The following is a 24,165-nucleotide window of genomic DNA, read 5'->3' as shown; positions in this document are numbered from 1 at the left end:
AATTGTTTGCAATAAGAATAAAAACAAGTAAATACGTTTGTAGGATTCTGAGGGACAAGGTTGTCCATTTTGTCGAGCTGAAATTAAAGGGACTGAACAAATAGTAATCGATCCGTTCGATCCACGAAGAACACATCGACCGGGAACACAATCAGCATCTGCTAGTAATGCGTCGACTCCCACACGGGATCTTGACCCGGACACCGAGGTATCCGACTAGGAGTAGCACCTACCCTCATTACATTAAGTGTGCTCTATGTATAACAACTTCTAGCAACACACCCCATTTTTAAAGAATGCTTCATGCAATTCATGTGAGATCTCGAGTTTGTACGATTGTCATGTCATGTCATTTATAGAATTATCATCAAACGTGATACCTTTTATGAGGTATGCAAGTTTAAATATAATGACGAACTTACTAAAGTTAATATTTCGGAAAGTAAATAATGTAAAAAGGGACCAACTTTTTTGTCTCTATATAAGCTTCGTTGGAATTGTATTTCTCCTTTTCTTTTCATTTTTCTTTTTCTTTTTTTTTTTTTTTTTTTTGCATTATTTGTATATAGAATGATTCACAGAATAATTCTGAGAAAGCTTAAGTTTACAAACGATTAATATGAATGTTTTTTACAGTTCACGTGTTTATTTAAACTAACATGTGTTTTTAAATTACTTGTTTGTATGTGTCACAATTTACAAAAAATCTTCCGGTTTATGGAGACCCTAAGGTAGGTTGCTTTTTTGCATTACAAAATCGAGGGCTTATTGTACGAGTCACCGTTCTTGTTTCATTACTACAACTGCGTTTGCACTCAGTCACACTCTTCGTACCGTTTAACATACACATCACTATGTTGTACTTGCTGTACAACGATTTAGTTAAAATAATTGAACGTACATTTTACTTACGACAAACAGATAATATTTAGAGATAACATTGTAGTCGATGCCCATATCAACTTTACGATAATAATTACATATGGATCACATTTGTACAATAGAGTAAAGGTTTTTGCTCGCGACTAATCAAGAAACCAATCATATTTTAAATGCATGTGCCAATGTATAGCTGGCAGCGTCTTCTTTGTGGTGTATGCATACAAGACTTGAAGTTAGAATGCTTCATCTCTACATATGATTGCATTATTTATTAAATAAGAGATTTGTAACGTCAATATTTTTTCAACAGAGTATTAACCCGTTCGTAAACTTGCGTTATGTCCGCACAATTAGGAAATCTTTCGCTGTAACTGAAATCCGTTTAACGAGACCTTGATTCGACATTCCTCGCTTCGTGTTTTGTTTGATATGAATTTAAATTCTTTTTATTAATTGGTTTTTTATTAATGTGTATATCGAATTATTTTCACGAATATAAGGAATGACATGGTAAAAGTATAGAACAAAAGGAAATAGTGATTTTTGTAGTACTAAGAAATAAGAGTCAGATATATAAAACGGAGTGATCTTCCAACGGAAATGACGTTGCTTACATCGAGCAATAGGAATGCTACGTAAACCCATGGATGAACACAGTCGTTCATTCGTTGTATTTTATTAGAATTAATTATGTACCTGTTGGCGATAGAAACAATGTAATAACATGCGACATCTTTATCAGGGAAAAGATGTTATTATTTTTCTTTACTTTAAAATATTTATTATTTATTCTATTCACGCATAAAATGAACTTTAAAGAGTTATACCAGTGATTGTATGGTAGCACTTTATGCCGAATTTTGATGCTGTGGTATATACGTTATCATCTTCCCTTTCCTTTTTTTCAATACCTTACTGCTGTAGATCCTGTATGCATTGATGCATGCAAGAGCAATTAAAAGGTCGAATTCACCATAAAAATGAAATTTATATTTTTTAAAGATATAAATTGGCAGTTAGTAATCTAAAAAAGGGGAGTAATAATTTCTTAAGCGTAGTATCACGTATCCCTATATCTACGAATCTATGGATAGTAAACAAAGTTTACGACATGTTGCACTAAAAACTTAAAATTAAAGATAGATTTTTTTACTGCGTTCACGTGTATCCATTAGCGTAATTTGTACAATGACTAGTGCTGCTAATTGATCAGTCATTTAGATCCATTCATGCTGTGCATATCCAGCAATGAAAGAGGTCTAAAATAAATAATTCATAAACATTACAAATTGTAGCGTACATTTCTTCCTATTCATTGTAAGATACTAGGGATCTGAGAAATATGTTCTTTGTTTTCTTTTCGTTTTTCCTTTTTCTATTTTCTTTTTTTTTTTAATAAAAATGTATTATCATTACATCGTGTTACTTTTGCATATTGTATACATGCATCCCTTTTGCTGGATTCTAATTTCCACGCCTATTGAATCAGTGTTCCAGCAACAGGGAACTACTGAAAATGAACCAAGGTGTTACATCGTTATATCGTTCGCATGATCGTTTATCTTTATTTCATAATGTTATCTACTGGGTCCATTGCTCTGCCCGCTGCATGATCGAAAACTAATCGATAATGTACATAGCCGAAGGAAATTTATTTTGACTCATTGAACGCAGGTAAGTGAACAAATGCATTATGACCTTCTGCTTTATCGCTTTGTAATTATGCTCGTTCTTAATTGTGATGTTCTTTCTCATACAGGTTTTTTTGCTACATTCCTTTTCTTTATATTAATTTAAACAATTCTTGTTTACTTAATATAGTTTTAAAAAGATTTATTCGATTATAGAATTTTATTAATTATTAACAAATTTATCATTACTTAAAATCAGAATCGAATAAAATATATTTTCTACGCGATTATGCGTCTTCTTGCGTTAAATAATAGCAAACATTATCAGACTAAAACAATCTTATTTCTGTTGGCCTATGTCACAGATATTAATGCATGTTTTTCGTTTATTTTCAATGTTTTAGGAAATCATGGATTTGTGTAATGGTCACTGTGGATTGATGTGTTACGATTCGGACGAAGAAGAAGATTCCAGTCCAACAAACTCGCCAGTTTCGACACGAAGAATTGTGCCAAGCCCGCCGCTACCTCCTCGACGACCCTCTCCATCCCCCACGCCAAATAATCATTTGAGGAATGGTCGTCTCTTAACTGTTCCAAAAGAGAATGCTCCACCACCGCCTTCATCGACAGCTCAAACGACATTCAATTCTAATACTGACAATCAGCAAAATAATAACAGTAAGCAATAAAAACTAAGACAATTTAGAGAAACAGAATTTGTTGCGATGCTAATTATTTCTTTCTATTCTGTCTAAGTTGTTCTATAACATAAATGTTTGTTTTATTTTACCAGTAAACTCCGAAACAGGGTACGATATGCTACATCGTGCCTCTTCACCGTCTCCAATGCCACCGATACCTCCTGCACCGTTTACAGTAGTCAGAAGTCACGTTCGTCGATCACAAGGAAATCACTTGTCCACAACGCAACAGCAACCACCGCCGACTTTACCTGAGAAATCTAGTCGTATCAGTGGCGGATCTTCGGCGATGACCAGCCAAATTGCGTCTAGCAATAATGTGCCACCGGTTCCACCACCATTGTCGGTGCCACGACCCCCAAAAGCAACCAGCAAAGAGTACAACAGACAGGATCACCATTACGAGAACACGATCGTGATACCCGGTACGAGACAACACGTCGTGAGGAACATTAATCTGGAAGCGAATACAGCTCGATTGTCCGCCCTGATGAGAGGTAAGGACAATCCCACCGGTTCTTCTAAGCCAGAATCCGCGGCATACGAGAACGTGAACGTCGAACACATTTCCAAGCTGACGGCTCTCGGATTCGCACAAGACGCCGTGATTAGAGCTCTCGGTATTACTAGGAACAATCTTGAAATGGCTTGTGACATACTACACGAATTTGCCACGAAATCGTCTTGACCAGGTATGCATAAAGTGCAAACCTAAAAAAAAAAGCAGCAACAGATTATCGTGTTACTCACATTTTAATGGACACTACCTCATAATTCTATTGAACGATAGTGTTTTCCTTGAAAAGAAAAAAAAAAAAAAAAAAGAAAAAGAAGAAAAAAGAAAAGAGTCAATACATGATAGACTAATAAATTTGATACGGTAGAAAGAAAGTAGTAACCGCATTTCCTCTTTTACAAAGACCAGATTTAGTCACGGTCTCTTCCTTATTTTTTATGTTTCAGGATTAAATACAGAGGAATCGTAACTGGCTCTACTTGCCGCACTTTTAATGTACATTATAAGTAGAAACGTGTAAAACTTGCTGTCGCTGATTACTGGAAAAAATCGTTTTTTCCCCACAAGCTCAGATATCTGGAAATTCGAGCAATACACGCACCGAGAGCCGACAAAGATTTCCTGCCCAGTTAATCGGCAATATCTTCGATCGTTTTTGCACGCACCATAATATCGAAACAATCTTCGTAGGAGATATTCTGAAATACCAGTGTATTTCTTTTCCTTACACATATTCACAAATATATACACGATCAATACAAATAGAAGAAGACTGCTTAAAACTGCGAGAAGACGCGACAAATGTTACAAATGTAAGTAAGAGTTTTGAACTTTACAAGAATAGTTCGCGGCCGCTGAGTACAAAGTCTTTCGTTTCCCGCGATCGATGCAAGCGAAAATTGCTACCACATGTTTCCCTACGTAGTTCTCCAATAACTACATTTTTCAATCTAAATACTTAAGACAAGAATTTATATATACATTTTTAAAAAAGAGCATCTGCATGCAATTACACGATTGTACAGTGGCCAAATTTATTAATAAGCTAATTTAAATGATTCTCCCTTTTTTATCCACGTATGTATTTGTCGTTGCTTGTTCCTTGAGAAAAGGAATATTCAGATCAAATTTTTACAAAATATTTGAAATAATACCTCATATACATATAATATATAAATCGAGTTTAACTACGCGCAAGTTATATTCGTTCCAATCCGATGCAAAATATCCTTGAATATTTTTCATGTGCTCCATAGAATTGATATTAACTGTATGAAATGTTTCGTCGATCGCATGTAGTGATTAGCGTTATTTATCAAATGTGATACTTATGTTTTAATAATTTTCGACTGCACTGAATAGACCCATCGATGCACGAGAGGTGAAAATTGTTAATCGATATTTAATTATATTTAGAAGGAAAAGTGTGAAGAGAAAGAACCGAATCAAGCGATCAAGCGATTTGCTTTTAAAACTATTTTTAATAGTTTTGATTTGAGTAATCTACGAAAGTTCAAAAATAAATACTCGTAATTGTAAAGCCTCTCCCTATAAGATAATTGAACTTACGGTTAACGATGGTTCTTTGAAATTCTGTGACTTTTCTTTGTCGTATCAAGTCATATCTTAACAATTGTAAAGAAAGACTTAATTCTTTCCGTGTAATAAGTAAATATTGTCGCCATGAACGATGAAGAAAACGAAGTATACTTCGATGTCGTGAACAAATTATATTGGAATCGATCCTACCTCGCGATCATACCAAAGGAATGTCGTTATTCTGTAATCGAATGAAGTACGTTGTTAAATGCCGCCTGTAAAACAGGAACAATTCGTTATATTAGACTGTATATTTTGGAGAAGGCGATTAAAACGTTTAAAAAAATTGGACAAGAATCACAGTATTGCGCTTGCGAAATGCAAGAATGTGAGTAGCGTTGTTTCATAAATAAAATAACGGTCATTTAAATAAATACGATTTGTCCTACGAACTTACACAATGATTATATTTAACAAAAATAGATGTTTATTTACATACATTACTAACAAGTGTAGTATAATAATCGTTCAATTCCATTTGCAAAAAGAATTATTAGCCTCTGTTACAAAATTTCGTAATCCGATATAGGTACTCGATGAATTCAGCTACTCTATTTTTCTACATTGTATACTATTTTGAGATTGGTATGTATTGTAACGTGTTACAATCACTTTGAAGACCGTTCTGTCGAAAAAAATCAATCGATACTACTACGTCCTTTATCGCGCACTAGCATGTAAGATGAACCGTTTGGTGCAATACCTAGAATAGAAAGTAGATATCTTTCTTGATTGAATTATTCGTTGTAAAAATTATTTTACATATTTCTCCAAATAAAATAACATGTCGTTTATAAGACTGAAAGATGTTTTACCTGATGCTTAAAACACAATTGAGTATATCACGATACCGAAGATAATTCTATCTGCATTTTTTCGTATCTTTCTGCTTCTTCTTTACTAACCGAAGGAATCAGTTCGTGTGCGGCTTTTAAAAAGTCTTCCAATTCTACGACAACATATTCGTCCAATTTAATTTCATTAGAGTTATCGTGATAATTACTTAAAACTCTTCGCGCAGCGTTCAGCCATGCATTTGAACAGATAGAATACAAATCTGCACCAGTTGTGTGTTCAGGTAATCGATGTATTAACTTTTCTAATTCTTCGCCATTTTCATGGAATTTGAATTTACGAGTCAGTGCCTTTAACACGTTAAATTGTGAATCACGATCGGAATGAATCCCTACATATAATAATTTATCGAATCGACCAGGTCTAAGAAGGGCTGGGTCAATCAGATCCGGCCTGTTTGTGGCTCCTATAATGAATATACTACTGGAACAGTCAAGACCATCCATTTCAGCGAGTAATTGGGATACCACACGATCCATTACACCTCCGCTATCTCCACTTCGTCCACGACTGGGTGCTAACGAGTCCAATTCGTCGAAGAATATTATACAAGGTGCTGCTGCTCTTGCCCGCTCGAACACTACGATATTGCATTTTTTATTTTTCAGATATATGTTTAATACGTATTTTCATTACTTTACCTTGCCTAACATTCTTTTCGCTTTGACCGACATACATATTCAACACTTCAGGACCTTTAATTGATAAGAAGTGAAGCTGATACTCTGTCGCTACAGCTTTAGCGAGAAGCGTTTTTCCGGTTCCCGGTGGTCCATACAAGAGAAGACCAGATTGTCCGAATCCTAAACTGTTCATCAAAGGTAACTGAATTCGCCGCATTATTTCATGTTTCAGCTTCATTAAACCACCTATGTCTTCCCAATAAACTTTTGGTACACGCGGTGCACCTTCGCAATCTGTATATATCGATTGCATGTATTCTGTAAATGAAATTGAACGAATTAAAGCTGATATATTGTAAACAATAATTATTTTTACAGCAATAAAAGTGTACCATAAGCTTTATCAAAATCTTCTTGTAAAAGTGTTAATGTTTCCAAATTCTTAGTACTATCTTTGCAGTGAAATTTTACGGCATTGAGTATTAATGTCGATAAGTCTGAATATCGAAAGTCCGAACATATCCCAGAAATTTTTGATAAATTGACCTGATGATTGAGATTTCGTTTCATGAGTAACCACGAAATTAAATTCGTTCTTTCATTCTGATCTAGATGTTCCACGTGAATCGTTTCGATAAAAATTCTGTTTAGTTCAGCCGGTATATCAGACTCATTTGTAGTAGCTACTATAATAATTGGATATTTTAAATGTTTATTATATAATGAATTTATTTCGTTGGAAAAAGTTGATATCACTCTTTCATCCTTTTGACCTTCAGAATTTCTTCCAAATACCTACAAATAGTATTTTAGAATATTTGCAAATAAATTAACAAAAATATCTTCAAAGTACCTCTATATTATTTAAGCACAGGATACATGGTACAGATTGTTCAGCATCATGCAGTACAATACGTAATTTAGCCTCTGTCTGTGCTGATGTTAAAGCTTGAACTTCAGAAAAATCTGTATTAAGAAAGTTTAAACCTATTTTTTCAGCCAATATTTGGACTAATTTAGCTTTATTTGAACCCTGTGCACCCTTAACAAGAAATATTGGCTTTATCGATAATTGTATATCTGTTTAAGAAACAAAGCATTAAATATCTAATTTATATTACTTAGATGCAATTAGATATTTAAACATTAATCTTTACCATGTTTAATAAATGGCAAAATGCAACGCTCTAATTGTTCCAGAGGTGCTGCTAAACTTGATGGATACGAGTTGACATACTTCTCTTTGGTTTGATTGTAAATAAAATGTTTTTGAGGTAGATAACTATGTATATCCGGTTCCTGAATGAGCGTGGTTTCTCCATATAAAATATAAGAAGTATCACTATCTGTAAAATCTCTATTATCATTGATGATAGAATTAACTTTAAAATATATTACAGACATTAAAGGATTGGTATGCAAATACATTTGGTCCAATATATATTCCTTTATATTAATGCCAAATAAATCATCTTTTCTTAAAAATCTAGGTTCAGAGAAATAATTTTCTAATAAAGTACTTATTAAATTATTTGTGCATACATATTGACTAGAAATCATAGAAATTTTGGCTTCTCTAGCAAAGTTAATAGTGTCATCTTTTGCTGGCACTGAAAAAAATTGGAAAAATTGATTTTTTACCAAATTCTTCTAATTACTTGTCCATTAAAATATATTTTGTACTTACATAAAAAACATTTATCAATAGTGCAATGCAATGCATTTTCTATATTATATTTCATAGTATTTGATGTAAATATTTCAATTTCATCAGTGTCATTTAAAGGTACAACTAAAACTTTATATTTTTTTATTGATACTGTAGAACATATATAAAACCAAGTTGGTGTAGTAATTCTAACATATTTTATGTTTGCCAATAAGCACGAATTATAGTCTATATAATAATTCTTTTTATTGTAAAATTGTTCTATTAAATTCTTCAGAATAAATTCAGACAAAATAATCCAGTTATATTTTGTACCAATTAATGTTTTTAATCGAAAAAACGCGTACTGTACAAATGCATATAAGAGTACGTAATTATAGTTGTATTTCATTAGTAATTTTGTTAATTCTCGTAAAAAATGTATATAAGAGTATAAAGAATTCATATTGCATTTATTTCGGTTAAAATTGAAAGTTAGAACCGCATGCTGAAAAGTAAAAAGAAATCGATTTCTATGCAATGAAATGAGAGTCAAAGTTATTTAATAATAGCATTTGCAACAAGAAGATATAGTAAATTTTATACTATCTCTTATATATAATACATAAGTATGTATATTTTAAATGATATGTCTTGATAAATAAAAATTTTTAATGAAACTTCCAAATGATTTAAAATGAATTTTCATAATAATCATAAAAAGGAAAAAGATAAGATCACTGGCGTACCAATTTTGGACCAATCTGCCAAGTTACTATAGAAACAGTGACGAAGTGGAAGTTCGAAGATCATGCGAAGTCCCTCTGCAACAGCTGTCCTATTGGTAATTTTCAATAGAGATTTGCGTGAAAACTATATTAAGCACGATAAATCTCTGGCTGCATCAGTTCTCGATTATTTCGCATAGTAGATCCAATTAAAATTCGTGATTAGTGGGACGGTAACTCTTGCATCATTTGAAGCACAGCATAGCAGAAGACAGTGAAAAACCGTTGTTGGCCGTAGCCGTTAAATGAAAAACTAACCTAACCTAGACTGATAGCGTCCTTATTGGAGTTATCAAGACTAGATTTATTCAAATTTGAAGGTCTGCCGCGATTCGAAGAATATTATGCAAAGTTTTAGTACGTGTGAAAGGTTAAGTGTTTCCTAAAAAGACGTCGCTTACGCTTCGCCCTACTATTTCATAGCTTGAATGACTGTTTGCATTATGTTTAACTGAATACATTTTATGGATTAAGTACTTACGGACTTGAGATCTATTCGATTTCCTACATTCTCACACTTTATAACAATATATAATCACTAATATGTTGTATTGTGACACACTAAATAACGAGTCATTTAAAATTTAACATGTAGTTCTATTGCTCCAATTTTTGAATACAGTTTGAAATACCTTTAATACAGACATTTAAAAAATAATTTATCAACTTTTTATTATTTTAATCTTTTTGTTTTTAGAATATAAGGTGATTTAATTAAGAAATTATAGAATTAAGAATGGATCCTGCTACGGTTATTGCGCTTTGTAAGGAAAATATTCAACCATTGCGTTATGGACGGAATGCTGCACAGTTAGGAACTGCATTAAGGGCACAAGAGGATGCAGATGTTCAACAATTACTCTTACAAGAAAAGCAGTGAGTTCAACAGTTAACAATTCCTTTTATTGAATTATGATTAAATTATTAGTTTTCAAAGTAAAGATTTTCTATGATTTATTATGATTATCTCATTATATCCTAAAATAGTAATTTAATGTTATATTTTTAGGATGTATGAAGATGCTATAAAAAATTATGAAGGAGATGATCCTTTAGAAAGTTGGTATGAATATATACTTTGGGTGGAACAAAGTTACCCAAAAAGTGGACATGAGTCACATATTGGGAAACTTTTGCAACAATGTTTAGCTATATTTGAAAAAGAGACCAAATATCACCAAGATCGTAGATATATACGTCTTTGGATTAATTATGTAAGATATTTAAAACATATTTTGTATCAAAGAAATGTCTCTCTTGTTATTTTATAAAATAAGCATTTGGTTGCAGATAAGTATGCAAAAAAATCCATTAGAATTGTATCAACTTTTGCATAACAATGGAATTGGGACTATGGTTGCAGATATGTACAGAGCATGGGCTTTTGAATTAGAACAGATAGAAGATTACAAACGTGCCGATGAAGTTTATTTAATGGGTTTATCTGCCTTAGCAGAACCACAGGAGGAATTAGATTATGCGCACAAGTATTAATCACAAAACATACAAATACTAACAAAATTAAATACTAACAAATACTAACATAATAATATGCATTTCATCCATTATAGGAACTTTCAACTCGCAGTTGCGCGTAAAACATTAGGACGTACGGATGATCGTAACGAAGTATCATTGCTCGAACAACGTCAGGCTTTTAGTTCTTTAAAAGCAATAAAAGCTGGGAAAAGAATCGGTAGTATACGTACTGGACATCGAGTACGCGAATACTTTCCTGGTACAGTTCCACAAATTTCATCAACGATGCATCATACTCGGCCGAATTCCAGGATACAAGTATATCAGGTATAAAAATATTAAGATATTCAAAATACATTAGTATAGAAATACATCGAGATATTTCTATAGGATGATATGCCAGCTGAAATGAAAAATTCAAGTATATTAGATCACGTACCAGTAGAAGATACAATACATAAAGAAAATACAATTAAACCTGGTCCATGGAATGGTGGAGGTAGACGATATCCATTAATGACACCTAGTACAAAGTTAGCTTTCAAAGGTGCAATATTATTTACAACAAAATAATATTACTAATGTGTAAGATCGCTTTTTTAATGCATTTTATTGTTATTTAAATCTTAGTTCACGAGGATCAACCAGATGATTTTGATGCAAACAATCTAAGATTATTTCCAAACCATACATATTTTTTTGATGGTAGCAAATACCCAGAGCATTTAACTGTGCCTGTATTTGTGCCAGATCCTCCAAATCCAAATATTATATTAAGGCCACATTATCCCAAAGAATTAGTTTATGCTAATAATATGGATCAAAGTATGGAGGAAGTAAGAGCCCAAATGTATTTACAAAGGTAATTTATTTTCGTTAATAACTATTTAGATGATAAAATTATTTTGAGTAATTGTGATCAATATTTTATAGAGCACAAACTTTAGATAAAAAGCATGATGTGTCAGATATAAGACAGACTAATCATCAAGTTCAGCATAAAAGTTTTGAACCTGAACATCAGAGACACAATGTATCTTTACAAGAATTGCAAAGACAGAGGCAAGAATTTGAACAACAAGAGTTAACAGAGAGACAAAGGAAAGTAGAACAGCAACTTAGAGAAGCCGAACAACTTGAGTTGGATAGACAGAGACTTCAAGCTGAACAACAAGAACTCCAAAGACAGCAATATGAAGCTGAAAATCAAGCATTAGAAACTCAAAGGCGTAAGGCAGAACAACGTGAATTAGAACGATTAGAAGCAGAAAGAATCGAAGCAGAAAGAATCGAAGCCGAAAGGATCGAAGCAGAAAGACTCGAAGCGCAAAGAATGGAAGCAGAATTGAATTCGCAACGAAAATTACAATCTAGTTTTATGCATCAACATCATACATCATCATTAAACACTGAGCCTGAAGAACATTTACTCGGACAAAGCCTTACGGTTAATACGAAAGAAGCAATGTCAGTCGTACAAGACATGTGGCGCTCTCCGGATACAGTACCTACAACGCCTAATTTTCGTACCCCTATGACACCTAGAATTTCAGATGCCAAGACCAAATTATCTTTTGATATACATATGGATAGTTCAATGACGCAGCATGCAATGTCAAATAGCAAACATCATTCGGGATATAACATACAACCTTATAATGATCAAGAGAATCACCAGAATTATTCTGCTCATCAAAGTTATTCTAATCAAGAACATCAAAACACTTATAATAACCCCGGATTACATAATACATACCAATATCAAATGCAGGTATAATATAAGTTATGTATAAAAAAAGATTTTTATATGTAGGAAACTATTATACTAATTCTTAAAATAATTAATTACAGCAACAAGTACACGAGCAACAAGTACAACAACCTCATTCCCGACTGCATCATTCACAGCATCATTCACAGCATCATTCACAGCATCATCAACAATTAATTCAAGCACATCAACAGGCTCACGTGATTTCTCATCATCATACTCTTCCCCATGTCTCGCACTTGCAGTCTCATAGTCAGATTCAACATCATCAATCTCATCCTCAGCAACATCAACCGTCACATAATCAACATCTTCACCATCAGCCACACCAAGCACATCAACACATACAACATATTCAACAAGTTTATGGCACCATAATGCCCAATGACATTGCTTATCAGCAGTACCCTTCACAGCTAGAATCTACCTTAATACAACAAAATGTAGAGCCTCAAAAGCAGCTTCATTATCCCCCATATAACGAATTAGACATTGAAACTAGCAAACCATACAGGATGCCACCCGAATTACCGTATATAAAGTCTCCAGGAATGAATCGTAGAGATATTAAATATCTTGAAAGTGCCGAAGATAAAGAAAATGCTATCGTCGTTGATTATAATGGACCACTAGAAGAAAATATGACGCCAAAAGCACCAGATGAAAATAACTTATATATTGATGAAAGTCTTGGTATTAGTCCATTGACGGGAAATAATGATACTTGTTACACAGAAGCATTTAATACACAATTAACAAGTTCTACACCTATGACTAATCAATTTAGGCACTCTTACAAAGTAGCAGAAGGAACTTCACAATATCCAAATCAGTGTGCTGCACCTCTACCGTATGCGACTTTTTAATTACATAATTAATTAGTACAACAACATTCCAATTTATATTTATTTCATATCTCATTTACAGCTCTTCAGAGGCACCAAATGGAGAAACTGAAGACAAGTTGAGTGTCATACTAGAATCTACTAGAGAATATATTTCGAGCAGTTCTGGCAGCAGTACCCATACAAGAAATACTGTATTGGGCTTTACATTAACAAAAGAAGATCTGGTTCCTATAAAAGAACAAAGTATTACTAGAGGTATTTTAATCAAATATATTAACATTTTTTTTATTTATTGTAACATTCTTCGTATATGAAGGAAGATTTTTTATCTAACAAGGTGGAGAAGATGAAATAAAAGATGTTACTCTATCTGCAAACCAACCTTACGAACAAAAATTACAAACCCAAAGTCAAGCTGTGCACGCTCAAAGTCCGCGTACGGTACAACGTAACGTGGATCAAATTACTTCTGAAATTAAGAAGAATTGTGATCTACGAAAATCAATTAATTTTAAACTTAACGAAATAGAACAAAAAGAAAAAGTCGATACAATGGAATGCGAAGAGCACCACGAACCAATGGAAGAAGCTGAGGAAGAAACTTTCCAATTACCTTCAGGAAATATAAATCCTTTCGATAGAAATTTGATAACTGGTCTTTTAAAAAAAATAAAATTTCCTCAGCCGTATCATGCAGAGGGATATGTGAGATTAAATATTAACTTAAATAAGCTTGTGCCTTCTACTATGATTACGCTTGGTCAGTATATTTCGATGTAAAAACATCAGATTGAAACATCTTTTCGTTTTTTCGATACTTATTACCTTTACTTGTTTCACGTATTTAGGTACTGAAGCGTACGATTTGGGAAAGTGCCTTGGAAAGGGAACGTACGGTACAGTATTCAAAGCAGTGAATTTGCAAACAGGTCAAATAGTTGCCCTGAAAACTCAAAAACCTGCTTGGGTTTGGGAGTTTTATATCACTAGAGAAATAAAAAATCGTCTTACCAACCCACATATGGTAAAATATTTATTTATAGTATTCATAAATAACGACTATAATAAATAATAAATAATAATTCTTTTTCTAGTTACGTGGATTTATGGATGTCTCGATGGCATACGTCGCGAATAATAGTAGTGTATTAGTTTCAGAATATTCCAGATTTGGAACATTATTAGCAGTAACTAATCAAATAAAAATTACCACGGGAAAACCATTGTTAGAACATTTGGCTATATTTTTCACGATTGAAATATTGCAAATTGTGGAATATTTACACAAATGTCAGATAATCCACGGAGACATTAAACCAGACAATTTTCTTTTAATGCGTTTGTATGTATACTTACATGATATATTTATATTTTATGAAACAAATCTATCGTATTACATTTATAAATGTAATTTTAGACCGACGGAAGATGTAAGGCCGACGATACAGTTAATAGATTTTGGATGTAGTATAGATATGAGTCTTTTACCAGAAAAAACGACATTTACTCAGGTCATAAAAACGGAAGATTTTACGTGTATCGAAATGCAAACTGGAAAACCATGGACGTATCAGACTGATCTGTATTGTTTAGCCGCGACAAGCCATTGTTTACTATTTGGTAATTATATGAGAGTTTCGAATATTGGTGGTCGTTGGTTTATCACATCGAAAATACCAAGGTATTTATATTTAAACAAAAGTATTTTTTAATTATAAATTTGTAAAGGTTATGATACATTAAAGATTTACTTAAAAATACAGGTATGCTAAAAAAGCCGCTTGGGAGCAATTCTTTACAGAACTATTAAATATTGAATCGTGCGATAAAATGCCGGATTTATCAAAATTGCGCAACATGATGGAGGAAACATTAGCACAGATGACAGATGCCCAACAGAAATTTAGAAATTTTGTCAATATCTTAAACAAACGATAACAGTTACTGAATATACTGTATCAAATGTTGTGTCCCAATGTGTGCACATATTTAGAAAAGAACCAACATTTATTAAGAAAAATTAATGTTACTATGCTATTTATTATCAAAGTTAATAATATGGTGATATATGTAATACACAGTTAATAATACATGAAATGCACTTTATGGCCTGCTTCGTGGAGGCTTTAATGAACTGTATTGCTTGCACATAATCAATTATATTAAAAGTACGAAATATTTCATTCGATGAAAAAGAAAAAGAACTTTCCCATCTGATATTACAGACATTTTATGCTCCATAAGTTATAAAAATGTCTTTCAAGATACCTCGTGACATAGTACCTGGATGTTAGCATCTGTCACGTAAGTTATGTAAAGGCAGATTTGTATAATAAAGTTGAGTAAAAGTAAAACTTTGAGAAAAACGAATATGTAAAAAAAAAAATAAATATTTATAATACAATGCGCGTGAGATAAATGCGGATGGTTTACTCTACGTTTTGTAATTACTAATGTCTTATAATTACGAGCAGAACAAAATTGTGTACTAACATATTACCAAGTACACGATACAAGCTTGCATACTATATCTAGATAATATGTATGTATAATATGACCTATATGAGATAAAATAAACTTTTGTTCTACAGATATCAAATTTAAAATTCGAAATTTTCTTACACGCACGTACATGTATTTTAATGTAATAATATCAAAAATCAAATTGCTCTCATATACTCTGTAACAAAACAAAAACGTAATAAAAGCAAAACATTTATGCTTCAACAATTGTTCTTGATATTTTGTTTTATTTTAGATACTCTTCGATGATATTTGATAACAAAATATGCAAGCTCATAGTATACAAAGATTTAACACAATATATAACCAACTCTAGACAAATGTTATATTGATGTATGATTTTTTAGTTTGTTTTATATTTTTCAGTTTAAATGTGCAGGCTTATTTGCCAATATCCACTAAACAGGCCTTTATGTAGTATATTTTATAAAATAGAATTTATTGTATCTCTGACACGCATATGATAGAAATGTCAAAATTTGTGTTCAAACGATTTGATTTTAGATTTTATAAAATGCACAAGAACACTAGGTTGTCTAATATTTAAAGGATGATATAAATTACATGTATAGCATTATAAAACATATTGATAATAATAGACAACCTATTGCTCTCCTTAAAAGATTTCTGAGAATATGCCTTATCTTATTTTAACGGTGCAACGTAAAAATATTTATATTCGTATAAGATATATATATATATACACAATTACTCAATACATCCATTATAAAAAAAGAGGGACAAAATGACGAGTACACATCGATGGAATTAGGTTTAATTATACAAATAAATTTAAAAAGAGTATTATCTTAGCAGTAGATTATATTTACTACCGTTAGTTTACTTATTTTTATAAAGTTTAAAAAATATTTCTCTCTTCTAAGATTTCTAATCATATTTAAAAGCTTTTGTTCCATAGACTTCTTTGTGTATTATTGTTAAATATATCTTATTACATGAAATTAAAAGCAATTGAATCATTGCAGGCAAGTTTTACATTATATATAAATTTGTAAGATCTCGTAAAATTTTTCTATACCTTGTTATGTTATACTGGTCATTTACAATAATAGATACATGCATACCGCGAAATCTTGTATTAAAAAATGTTAGATTCTTCTAAATGTAATTATTTACAAATATTAATCATATTTTAAAAATTGTTATACGGTAATTGTGAATTTTGTAAATCAAATCTAAAACTGTCACGAACTATAATGAATTAAAATGTAATAGATCTTTGTTTAAAAGTTCATAATTGCAAGAGGACATTGCACAAGTGCATAATTTTCATATTAATATAGCTATATAAGTAACATAATTTAATCCTCTCTTCTTTTCAAGTTTTACCATAAAATTTTCGATTTAATAAATACAACAGCAAATTTACATTAACTTTTGCTTTACCAAACATATCCATAATTGGTGCACCTTCAAACTGTAACTCAAGTAATTTTTGTATGTCGATGTCAATCTTTTCCATTTCTACTCCCATAAATTTACAACGCACGCTGAAAAGACCACTATGTTCTGTTGGACTTATTTCAAAAATTACATTTTTAAACTGCGATTGTGGAAGTCCATCAACTTCTAGCAGTACTCCTTTTTCTTGTAGTTTGGCCGCGGAATATTTCAGTGTCATCTTAGATCTTAATTTAACGTGATTATTTTTTTGAATAATTTTAAATGCTCGCAAAGATCTGTAAACAATTTGTATCCATTACAAGTACGAAATGTAAGGAAAAATTATATACATACCCTTTGCCCGTGTGTAGATTCTCCAAACATCGTTGTATATACTCATTATAGTACTCTACTTGTTCTTGGTAATATTTGCGTTTTTCTTCCAGTCTTTGTTTAGTTGTTCGTAAAGTCTGTAATTCTTTATTCCGAATAATTCGATATTTTCCTTTATTACAAAGATCTTTGGCCACTGCAGTTATAATATTTTGATACCCATCGTCTCGACTTACCCATCCGTCAAGTTCGAGTTTATTAAGATACGCCCGTAACTGAAGCTTACAATCATTCAAGGATGAACTGTAAATAAATTTTTATTTTTTTTTGTTTAATAATTAATAATTTGTTTCATTACTATACCTCTTATGAATAGTAGTTAAAGTAGGAGATAAGCTGGAGTATTTTGCATTGTGTAGATTTTTTTGCGCAGGAGAACGTACAGGAACTTCTAGAGCTTTAACTAATGTTTGACCTTTTAAGAACTGCAGCACAGAAACCAATAATTCTTTCGTTTTTATGAAGAGCTTGTTCAAATTAGCGTCTTCGTCTTCTGGTACTTGAAATTTATTCGTGAGTACCAGACATACTTCCATTTTCCCAAAGCGTATTAAATTCGTTTCACAAGTAACATCAGCTAATAAATAATTGTAATATAACATATTAGGCTCAATTAAATAAAATGAATGATAATAAATTATTTCTTACAGATTCCAAGTAAAGATGCAACAGTTGGTGCAGGACCTAAATCATCCAATAAATCATGTAAGGAATCCATTGGATCTGATGCTATCTGATCTTGATATTCTAACATAAGACAATGAGTGTCACAAATTTCCTGTAAGTAATATAATTAGAAAGATTAATAATGAGATTTCTGATTTTTGCGTGATTATTACAGTTCGTTTACTTGTAAAGAAATATAAATCTCAGGTTTGTGAATGAGTGTGGCCTCCGTATATTCGTGTATAAAAAAATGTTCTTCTAGATCTTCAATTTGACAACAATAACGGAAGAATTTTTTAAACTTTTCATGGCATTCAATTATAAATGGATTCAAACAAACTAGATGTGTGGCCTCTTCACCAAACTAAAACAAAAATTTATGTAAAATGTGTGTTTTTTGTTTAGTTCTACTGATGATGATTATTAAAATGAATGTAATTACCCCTTTCTTAGAAGCAGCAAATTGTAATATTTTTGCAATGCTTGCTAAATTTCTTCGTTGATCATTTGATAATGATCTATCAATTGGTAATGTAATTAGATCGAAAGCATCTGGAGCTACAATAGCTGCATTTATAAAATGATAGTAAATCAAATTTCCCACTACCTTCAAAATATCTTTTTCTGGAGCATTTGGGAATTTTTCAGTTAAGGAGTCGTTTAAAATTTTTGCCATGTATAACATTCCATATGGTATTAAATCTCGTGATTCAGTTATTTTAGTCAAAAATTCTAAAACAGTACTTTGCAATAATTCTATTCCTTTATTTAATCTAATTCGTACTTGCTCATAATCTAAAGCTTGTTGTTGTGTTACCACATAAGGCAAATTCCTGTTGAAAAAAATGATTATAAAACAACATTGACTTACATATTTGCTTTAAACTTACGATGTTTCTCCTGTTTCCATTTCTAACTGATTTCGCCAGCACTTATAAATATCAACGGGATTCGTTTCTATATTTAATGTACGATTGGTTAAAACTTTTTCAATAATTGGTCCAACAATTTCCCTCAGAGCTCTTTGGCCATTTAATTGCCGTGCATAATTTACTGCCATTTTCAAGACAAGAGGGCTTCCGGTAACGACTTCAGATGGTTTTTGAAATTTACATCTATATATAAAATTATAATTATTAGTTATTTTACATTTGACTTTATCATATTTTTATGTAATGGTCACTATACCTGATTTCTTCTTGTAATGCACTCCCAAATAATTTTAATAACAAATATTCTTCTCTGATATTTGATCCAAAGTTAAACAATGTCAAAATTACATTTTGAAGAAACTTATTTGTTTTACTTTGAGGTAAGAGGAATAAAAGTTTTGATAAGTATCTTGGATTAGTTTGCAGTGTATAAAACAAATGTTGATATCCTTCCAACATTTTTCGACCTTCTTTAGTTAATGATTTTAAGCCTTTGTGTGAAATAACACCATCTGATAAAGAGCTTCTTTGATCTCTGTTGGAATGCTTTTGCTTTGCAAGAGTTTCTAAGCTCTTTCCATGGGCTATAACATCCTAAAATTTATAGTCTTATAGATATATTTTTAATCAAGTCTAAATTCAATATATTTTTTTTATTTCAAACATTACATCTAGTGTAATTCTATTTTGTATAAGTAAACCAATTTTTATATCCATACTATCCAATTGTTGGGATAAAACCTGGTTGTGTCGTATACTTTGGACAACTTCGAGTTTTAAATTCTGCAACAGTAAATTCACTATAGAATATAAATAATTGAACTATTGTTATAATATTAAACGCTTATACTTGTAACTGTAAGTCTTTGTCATAATCCTCTGCGTTAAAATTTAAAATCGCAGAAAAATGACGAACTACAGGAAATGGTGGTTTTTCCTTATATAACAGTGAACGGAAGGCATGTCTTTCGGCACGACTCCGCCACAAGGCTTGTATTTTTATGATTTTTTCTTCCTAAAAAATATGATATATTAAATAAACTAATACAACTCTTAATACATTATATATAAAGTTGTAACAAAAAAGAAATGGATCATTTACATGTTTTCTATAATAATCCAATATGTTTGCATATTCAGTTTCCACTTTCAAAGACGTATTTTGAAATACTTTTTCATTATATCTTTTTTTATCTTCTAGTAATTTCATATATTGTTTACGCTGTACTACACTTCTCCACCAAGCTTGGATTCGAATAATTTTATCTACATTATTATAAAAATATGTAAACCTATTAGAAAGTTTTCTTCTCAATAAATATCCACGGGCATAAGCTTGGAACCAGATTATCTGATTACTTATTCTACACTTTTCGTATTCTCTTGCAGTAATACTTTTCATTAATTCCTGGAAATAACAAACAGATATACCTTTTAACATTTTTTTGGTTTAAATGGCTTAAATCTTTTAGTTGTACAATACTTTTATATCTTCCATATCAATATAAAACGTTTCCGTCATATTTTTTGGACAATCCCAAGTATAATTGTAGTTATTTAAATCTAAATAGGATTCATTATTTTCATGAGTAACATAACAAACAATTTCACAATTGTACTTTTCACTCTGAAATATGGAAGAAAATTATTAAATTACATTCTGCATTTAAATATATAGTTCACTATACAATTATACCTTCATATTTTTTGTATTGTATAAGGTTTTATAATAGTCTGCTTTATATTCCTCTGGTATTTTAATACCAAATTTTTGGAGGCATTCAAGTGTAAATAACACATCATTTCGCTCTAATCCATTATTAATGTTTGATAAAAATCTACAGACTGTAAAAAAGACGAAACATATTATTAAAGCACTATAAGCATAATAATAAATAAATAAAATATGCATGCATTGTACCATTTTTAACGTTCGAAGATTCTGTATTAACAACTTTTGTTACATTTTCTACATCTTCTAGCCACAATTCAGAACCATCAATATGTTTTTCTTCCAGGCATTTTTTAAATAATTTCAAATAAAGAGATGCATCTTCTGATGAAACAGGGGTTTGTAATTTTAAAATAGAATTTTTTAAAGCAGCTATAATACTATTTCGGTCGTTTTCTACGACAGCAGAGTTTAATTGACGTAGAACTTGTATTACTGTAAAGACATTAAAAAATTAAAAATATTGTATAATTTACATAGATGTACACAATTTATACAAAATATACCCTCATCATCAGTTTGACACTGCTGATTGACAGCATCAACGCAGTCTTGAATATCGATATATGTTAATAAAGGACATTCTTCATCAGCTGCCTGCTTTTTACATCGAACTGCTAATAATGCTCTATAATACTTTACTTTATTCCCTTGATCTAATTCCTAAGATATGATATATATATATGTATATGTACACAAAAATAATTACTCATTACAGTTATAATTATAAAAATGTAAACTCACAGAAACATGGCAATCTGGGTTTGTCAATGCTTGATAAACTAAATCTGGATTTCCCGTGTCTACAGCTTTACTAATTTCTGCAATCGTTGATAAAACACGCGTACTGGCTACAATATCGCTATATGAAAGGTCGTTCTATTAAGGATATTATTTTTATTAATACAAATTTTTTACATTATTTTATATCTTACATATTCTATTTTTACCTGAGATTCGATACGATCAATTTTCATCTCCTCATAATATAACGGTAATGCAAAATCATCAATCTTTTCTCTCAATCCTAAATCAGGTTTTTTTAGAAGTTCATAGAAATCATCTCGTACACCATTTTGTAATATTAGATTTAAAAGCCTTACACAATCCTCACCTGCGTTAAGAAAAATATTTGGAATAGCAATTACATTTAATAAGATAATCTTTGTTATGCAATACTAACGTTTCTGAGATTTAAGTGCGGTTTCATTTGCTTTATTAATTTCCTTCTGAAGTAGTTGCTTCAAATGATGATAATTACTTTCTGAATATATATTGTTCCATTCAGAGCTTTCTAATAATTGCATTAGTTGTTCTTTATACAGTTGCGTGTTCTCATAAATGATATTCTGAAAAAAATAAAATAATACTGATAATAGAAGAATTATAAACGAATATATTAATAAAAATGTCAAGATAAAACATACTTTTAAACACAATGTAGACGTCTTTAATATATCCATAAAATCATTATTTTTACAACGAATAGACTGAATTATATTTTTCATAGTACACTGAACTAAAAAAGATGTGCATAGTTAGAAGGAGAAACATAATTCAAAAAATAATAATTAGAAAATAATGATTCTCATTACAACTTACCATTAACACAATTAATATGACCTTGAATTTCTGCTTGAGTTAATAATTCATCATATACATCTGGTACATAAGTATCATTAAGAGACTGTTAAAATTATATTATTAATACTTATTAGAAATATAACTAAAGAAATTTTGATTAGGAGAATCATTACTTACTCTATTAAGCATAGCTTGTGCTTTAGATTCCTTTGCTTCAAATAAAGCATCGGTGTATTCCTTACAGTAGCAAGGCATAATATTGTTCAACTGCACTACTTTATTTTGAAGAGCAGTTAATATTTTCTTATTATCCTTAAAATGAAATATTCATTCGTTAATTATTCAAATTGTTATTCGAAGTACTTTATAAATAAAAGTGACATCCATACTTTTTCTGTAATAGATTGATTGACTGCTATTACTGCAGCATGAAGTGCTGCTGCATCAATCTCCATACTGTTTGTTAACAAGCCGCCAATTTTTTGGAACGAAGGCATTTGAATTCCATATTTCTTTAATTCCTTACTAACAGCATTTATTTCTTCCTCTAGAAAGAATGAAATGGTAACAAAATAACATGATCGATTCCATGCATTTTTTCACAGTATAGTAGAATCACGCGAGTACCAGTAAAATTCACTTTCCCATATAAGTCTTGAATTTGTGGAGCTTTGCCCAGTTTAAACAAATGAGTACTCAAAGCATGAATACAATATATTGCACGAGGCATATTTTTTTTATCGTAGATATCTGTTGTTTCTGGCTGAAAAGTCTATTAAAAAATTATTCTTATTATTTTAAGTAAATATAATCATAAACAATAATTTAATCTTATGTAAAAAAACAACTACTAGTGGTAACTGCATGGATTTTAAGCACTTTAAAAAGTGGTTAATATTATCTGTATGTTTGAATTGTAAACCAACTGCTGCATAGCGCTTTTGTTCAGAGTCATATATTTTATGAACAGGCAATGATTCAGGTTTCATAAAATGGGCAAGTTTTGCTAAATACACTCCATTTCTTAAATTCTCTTCTAACTCAGTTGTTGGTGGTAAAGTTTCTCTAAGACATGCTTCCATCCACCTATTAAATAAGAAATATTTAGTCATTTCTAAGTAAGCAGGATAATAACAATTTATTAAAAACTTGACAACATATTTACTTCTTGGCTTCCTCTAAATGACAGAGGTATTCATAAGCAACTGTTTTATGACGTTGTTCATCCATTTCATCTGCTGATTTACGGATATCCGTCCCTGAAAAACTTTATCTTCTAAATAAAGAATTAAAATCTAGGTATGTATTCCATAACAATATTACTACAACATTCAATTTCACAATGCAAATTTCGACTTGACATTTACATGATATAGGATACAAAGAGAAAATTAAATGTCCACACTGATCATTAATTTTACCTCTTTCGTGATTACTTAATTTATCGTTGATATCACTCATATCAGAAGATAAGAAAATACAATTAACACACAAAAAGTGAAAATGACACACAATAATTGAAGAGTACGTTAAATTCTACAAATTCAAACTTATTCAAAACTACAAGAACGGTGCACACTGACAAA

The 24,165-nt window shown here is 31.1% G+C and overlaps 4 protein-coding genes across 9 annotated transcripts in view; 2 read left to right on the top strand and 2 right to left on the bottom strand.

Annotated features, from left to right (window-relative positions):
• Positions 1–6,130, top strand: part of LOC132910914 (E3 ubiquitin-protein ligase CBL-B) — a 16,748-nt gene extending 10,618 nt beyond the window's left edge. The window contains exons 5-8 of one of the 2 annotated variants that reach the window (XM_060967107.1): positions 44–208; positions 2,918–3,194; positions 3,310–3,714; positions 4,181–6,130. In XM_060967107.1, coding sequence (XP_060823090.1) covers positions 44–208; positions 2,918–3,194; positions 3,310–3,714; positions 4,181–4,203 — 870 coding nt within the window. In that variant the 3' untranslated portion in view covers positions 4,204–6,130. Of the gene's footprint in view, positions 1–43; positions 209–2,917; positions 3,195–3,309; positions 3,910–4,180 lie in introns of both variants that reach the window. The other variant, XM_060967105.1, reaches the window with a different exon arrangement.
• LOC132910913 (peroxisomal ATPase PEX6) lies at positions 5,720–8,972 on the bottom strand. The gene is made up of 7 exons (XM_060967104.1): positions 8,499–8,972; positions 7,969–8,421; positions 7,665–7,891; positions 7,204–7,606; positions 6,830–7,129; positions 6,149–6,768; positions 5,720–6,036 (listed from the first exon to the last, which is right to left on the bottom strand). The coding sequence occupies exons 1-6, from the start codon at positions 8,923–8,925 to the stop codon at positions 6,176–6,178; spliced, it is 2,403 nt and encodes an 800-aa protein (XP_060823087.1). The 5' UTR covers positions 8,926–8,972; the 3' UTR covers positions 5,720–6,036; positions 6,149–6,175.
• Positions 8,827–15,735, top strand: LOC132910903 (serine/threonine-protein kinase pakA-like). 4 transcript variants are annotated; one of them, XM_060967057.1, is made up of 16 exons: positions 8,827–8,953; positions 9,196–9,303; positions 9,945–10,123; positions 10,257–10,461; positions 10,538–10,734; positions 10,819–11,053; positions 11,117–11,273; positions 11,357–11,588; positions 11,660–12,497; positions 12,578–13,347; positions 13,425–13,600; positions 13,683–14,105; positions 14,194–14,369; positions 14,440–14,687; positions 14,763–15,026; positions 15,109–15,735. In XM_060967057.1, the coding sequence occupies exons 3-16, from the start codon at positions 9,984–9,986 to the stop codon at positions 15,281–15,283; spliced, it is 4,236 nt and encodes a 1,411-aa protein (XP_060823040.1). In that variant the 5' UTR covers positions 8,827–8,953; positions 9,196–9,303; positions 9,945–9,983; the 3' UTR covers positions 15,284–15,735. The 4 variants fall into 4 exon arrangements, with proteins under 4 accessions (XP_060823040.1, XP_060823038.1, XP_060823039.1 ...); XM_060967055.1 differs by having other exon boundaries at positions 9,196–9,604; XM_060967056.1 differs by having other exon boundaries at positions 9,196–9,617.
• Positions 15,352–24,165, bottom strand: LOC132910902 (ras GTPase-activating-like protein IQGAP1). Of its 2 annotated transcripts, none has more exons than XM_060967053.1 (26): positions 24,001–24,165; positions 23,745–23,838; positions 23,431–23,665; positions 23,207–23,351; positions 22,969–23,126; positions 22,757–22,891; positions 22,598–22,682; positions 22,423–22,514; positions 22,179–22,344; positions 21,946–22,109; positions 21,740–21,874; positions 21,502–21,658; positions 21,185–21,430; positions 20,960–21,108; positions 20,747–20,890; positions 20,366–20,671; positions 20,114–20,278; positions 19,933–20,046; positions 19,520–19,857; positions 19,222–19,446; positions 18,774–19,164; positions 18,516–18,695; positions 18,314–18,443; positions 17,969–18,242; positions 17,627–17,908; positions 15,352–17,568 (listed from the first exon to the last, which is right to left on the bottom strand). In XM_060967053.1, exons 1-26 carry the CDS (start codon positions 24,038–24,040, stop codon positions 17,208–17,210), a joined length of 4,911 nt encoding a protein of 1,636 aa, XP_060823036.1. In that variant the 5' UTR covers positions 24,041–24,165; the 3' UTR covers positions 15,352–17,207. The 2 variants fall into 2 exon arrangements, with proteins under 2 accessions (XP_060823036.1, XP_060823037.1); XM_060967054.1 differs by having other exon boundaries at positions 23,745–23,846; positions 24,001–24,164.

This window comes from Bombus pascuorum, chromosome 9 (assembly GCF_905332965.1).
Source record: "Bombus pascuorum chromosome 9, iyBomPasc1.1, whole genome shotgun sequence".
NCBI classification, from domain to species: domain Eukaryota; kingdom Metazoa; phylum Arthropoda; class Insecta; order Hymenoptera; family Apidae; genus Bombus; species Bombus pascuorum.
The sequence above is the reverse complement of the archived record's forward strand: the minus strand, read 5'-3'. Positions and strand labels throughout refer to the sequence as shown.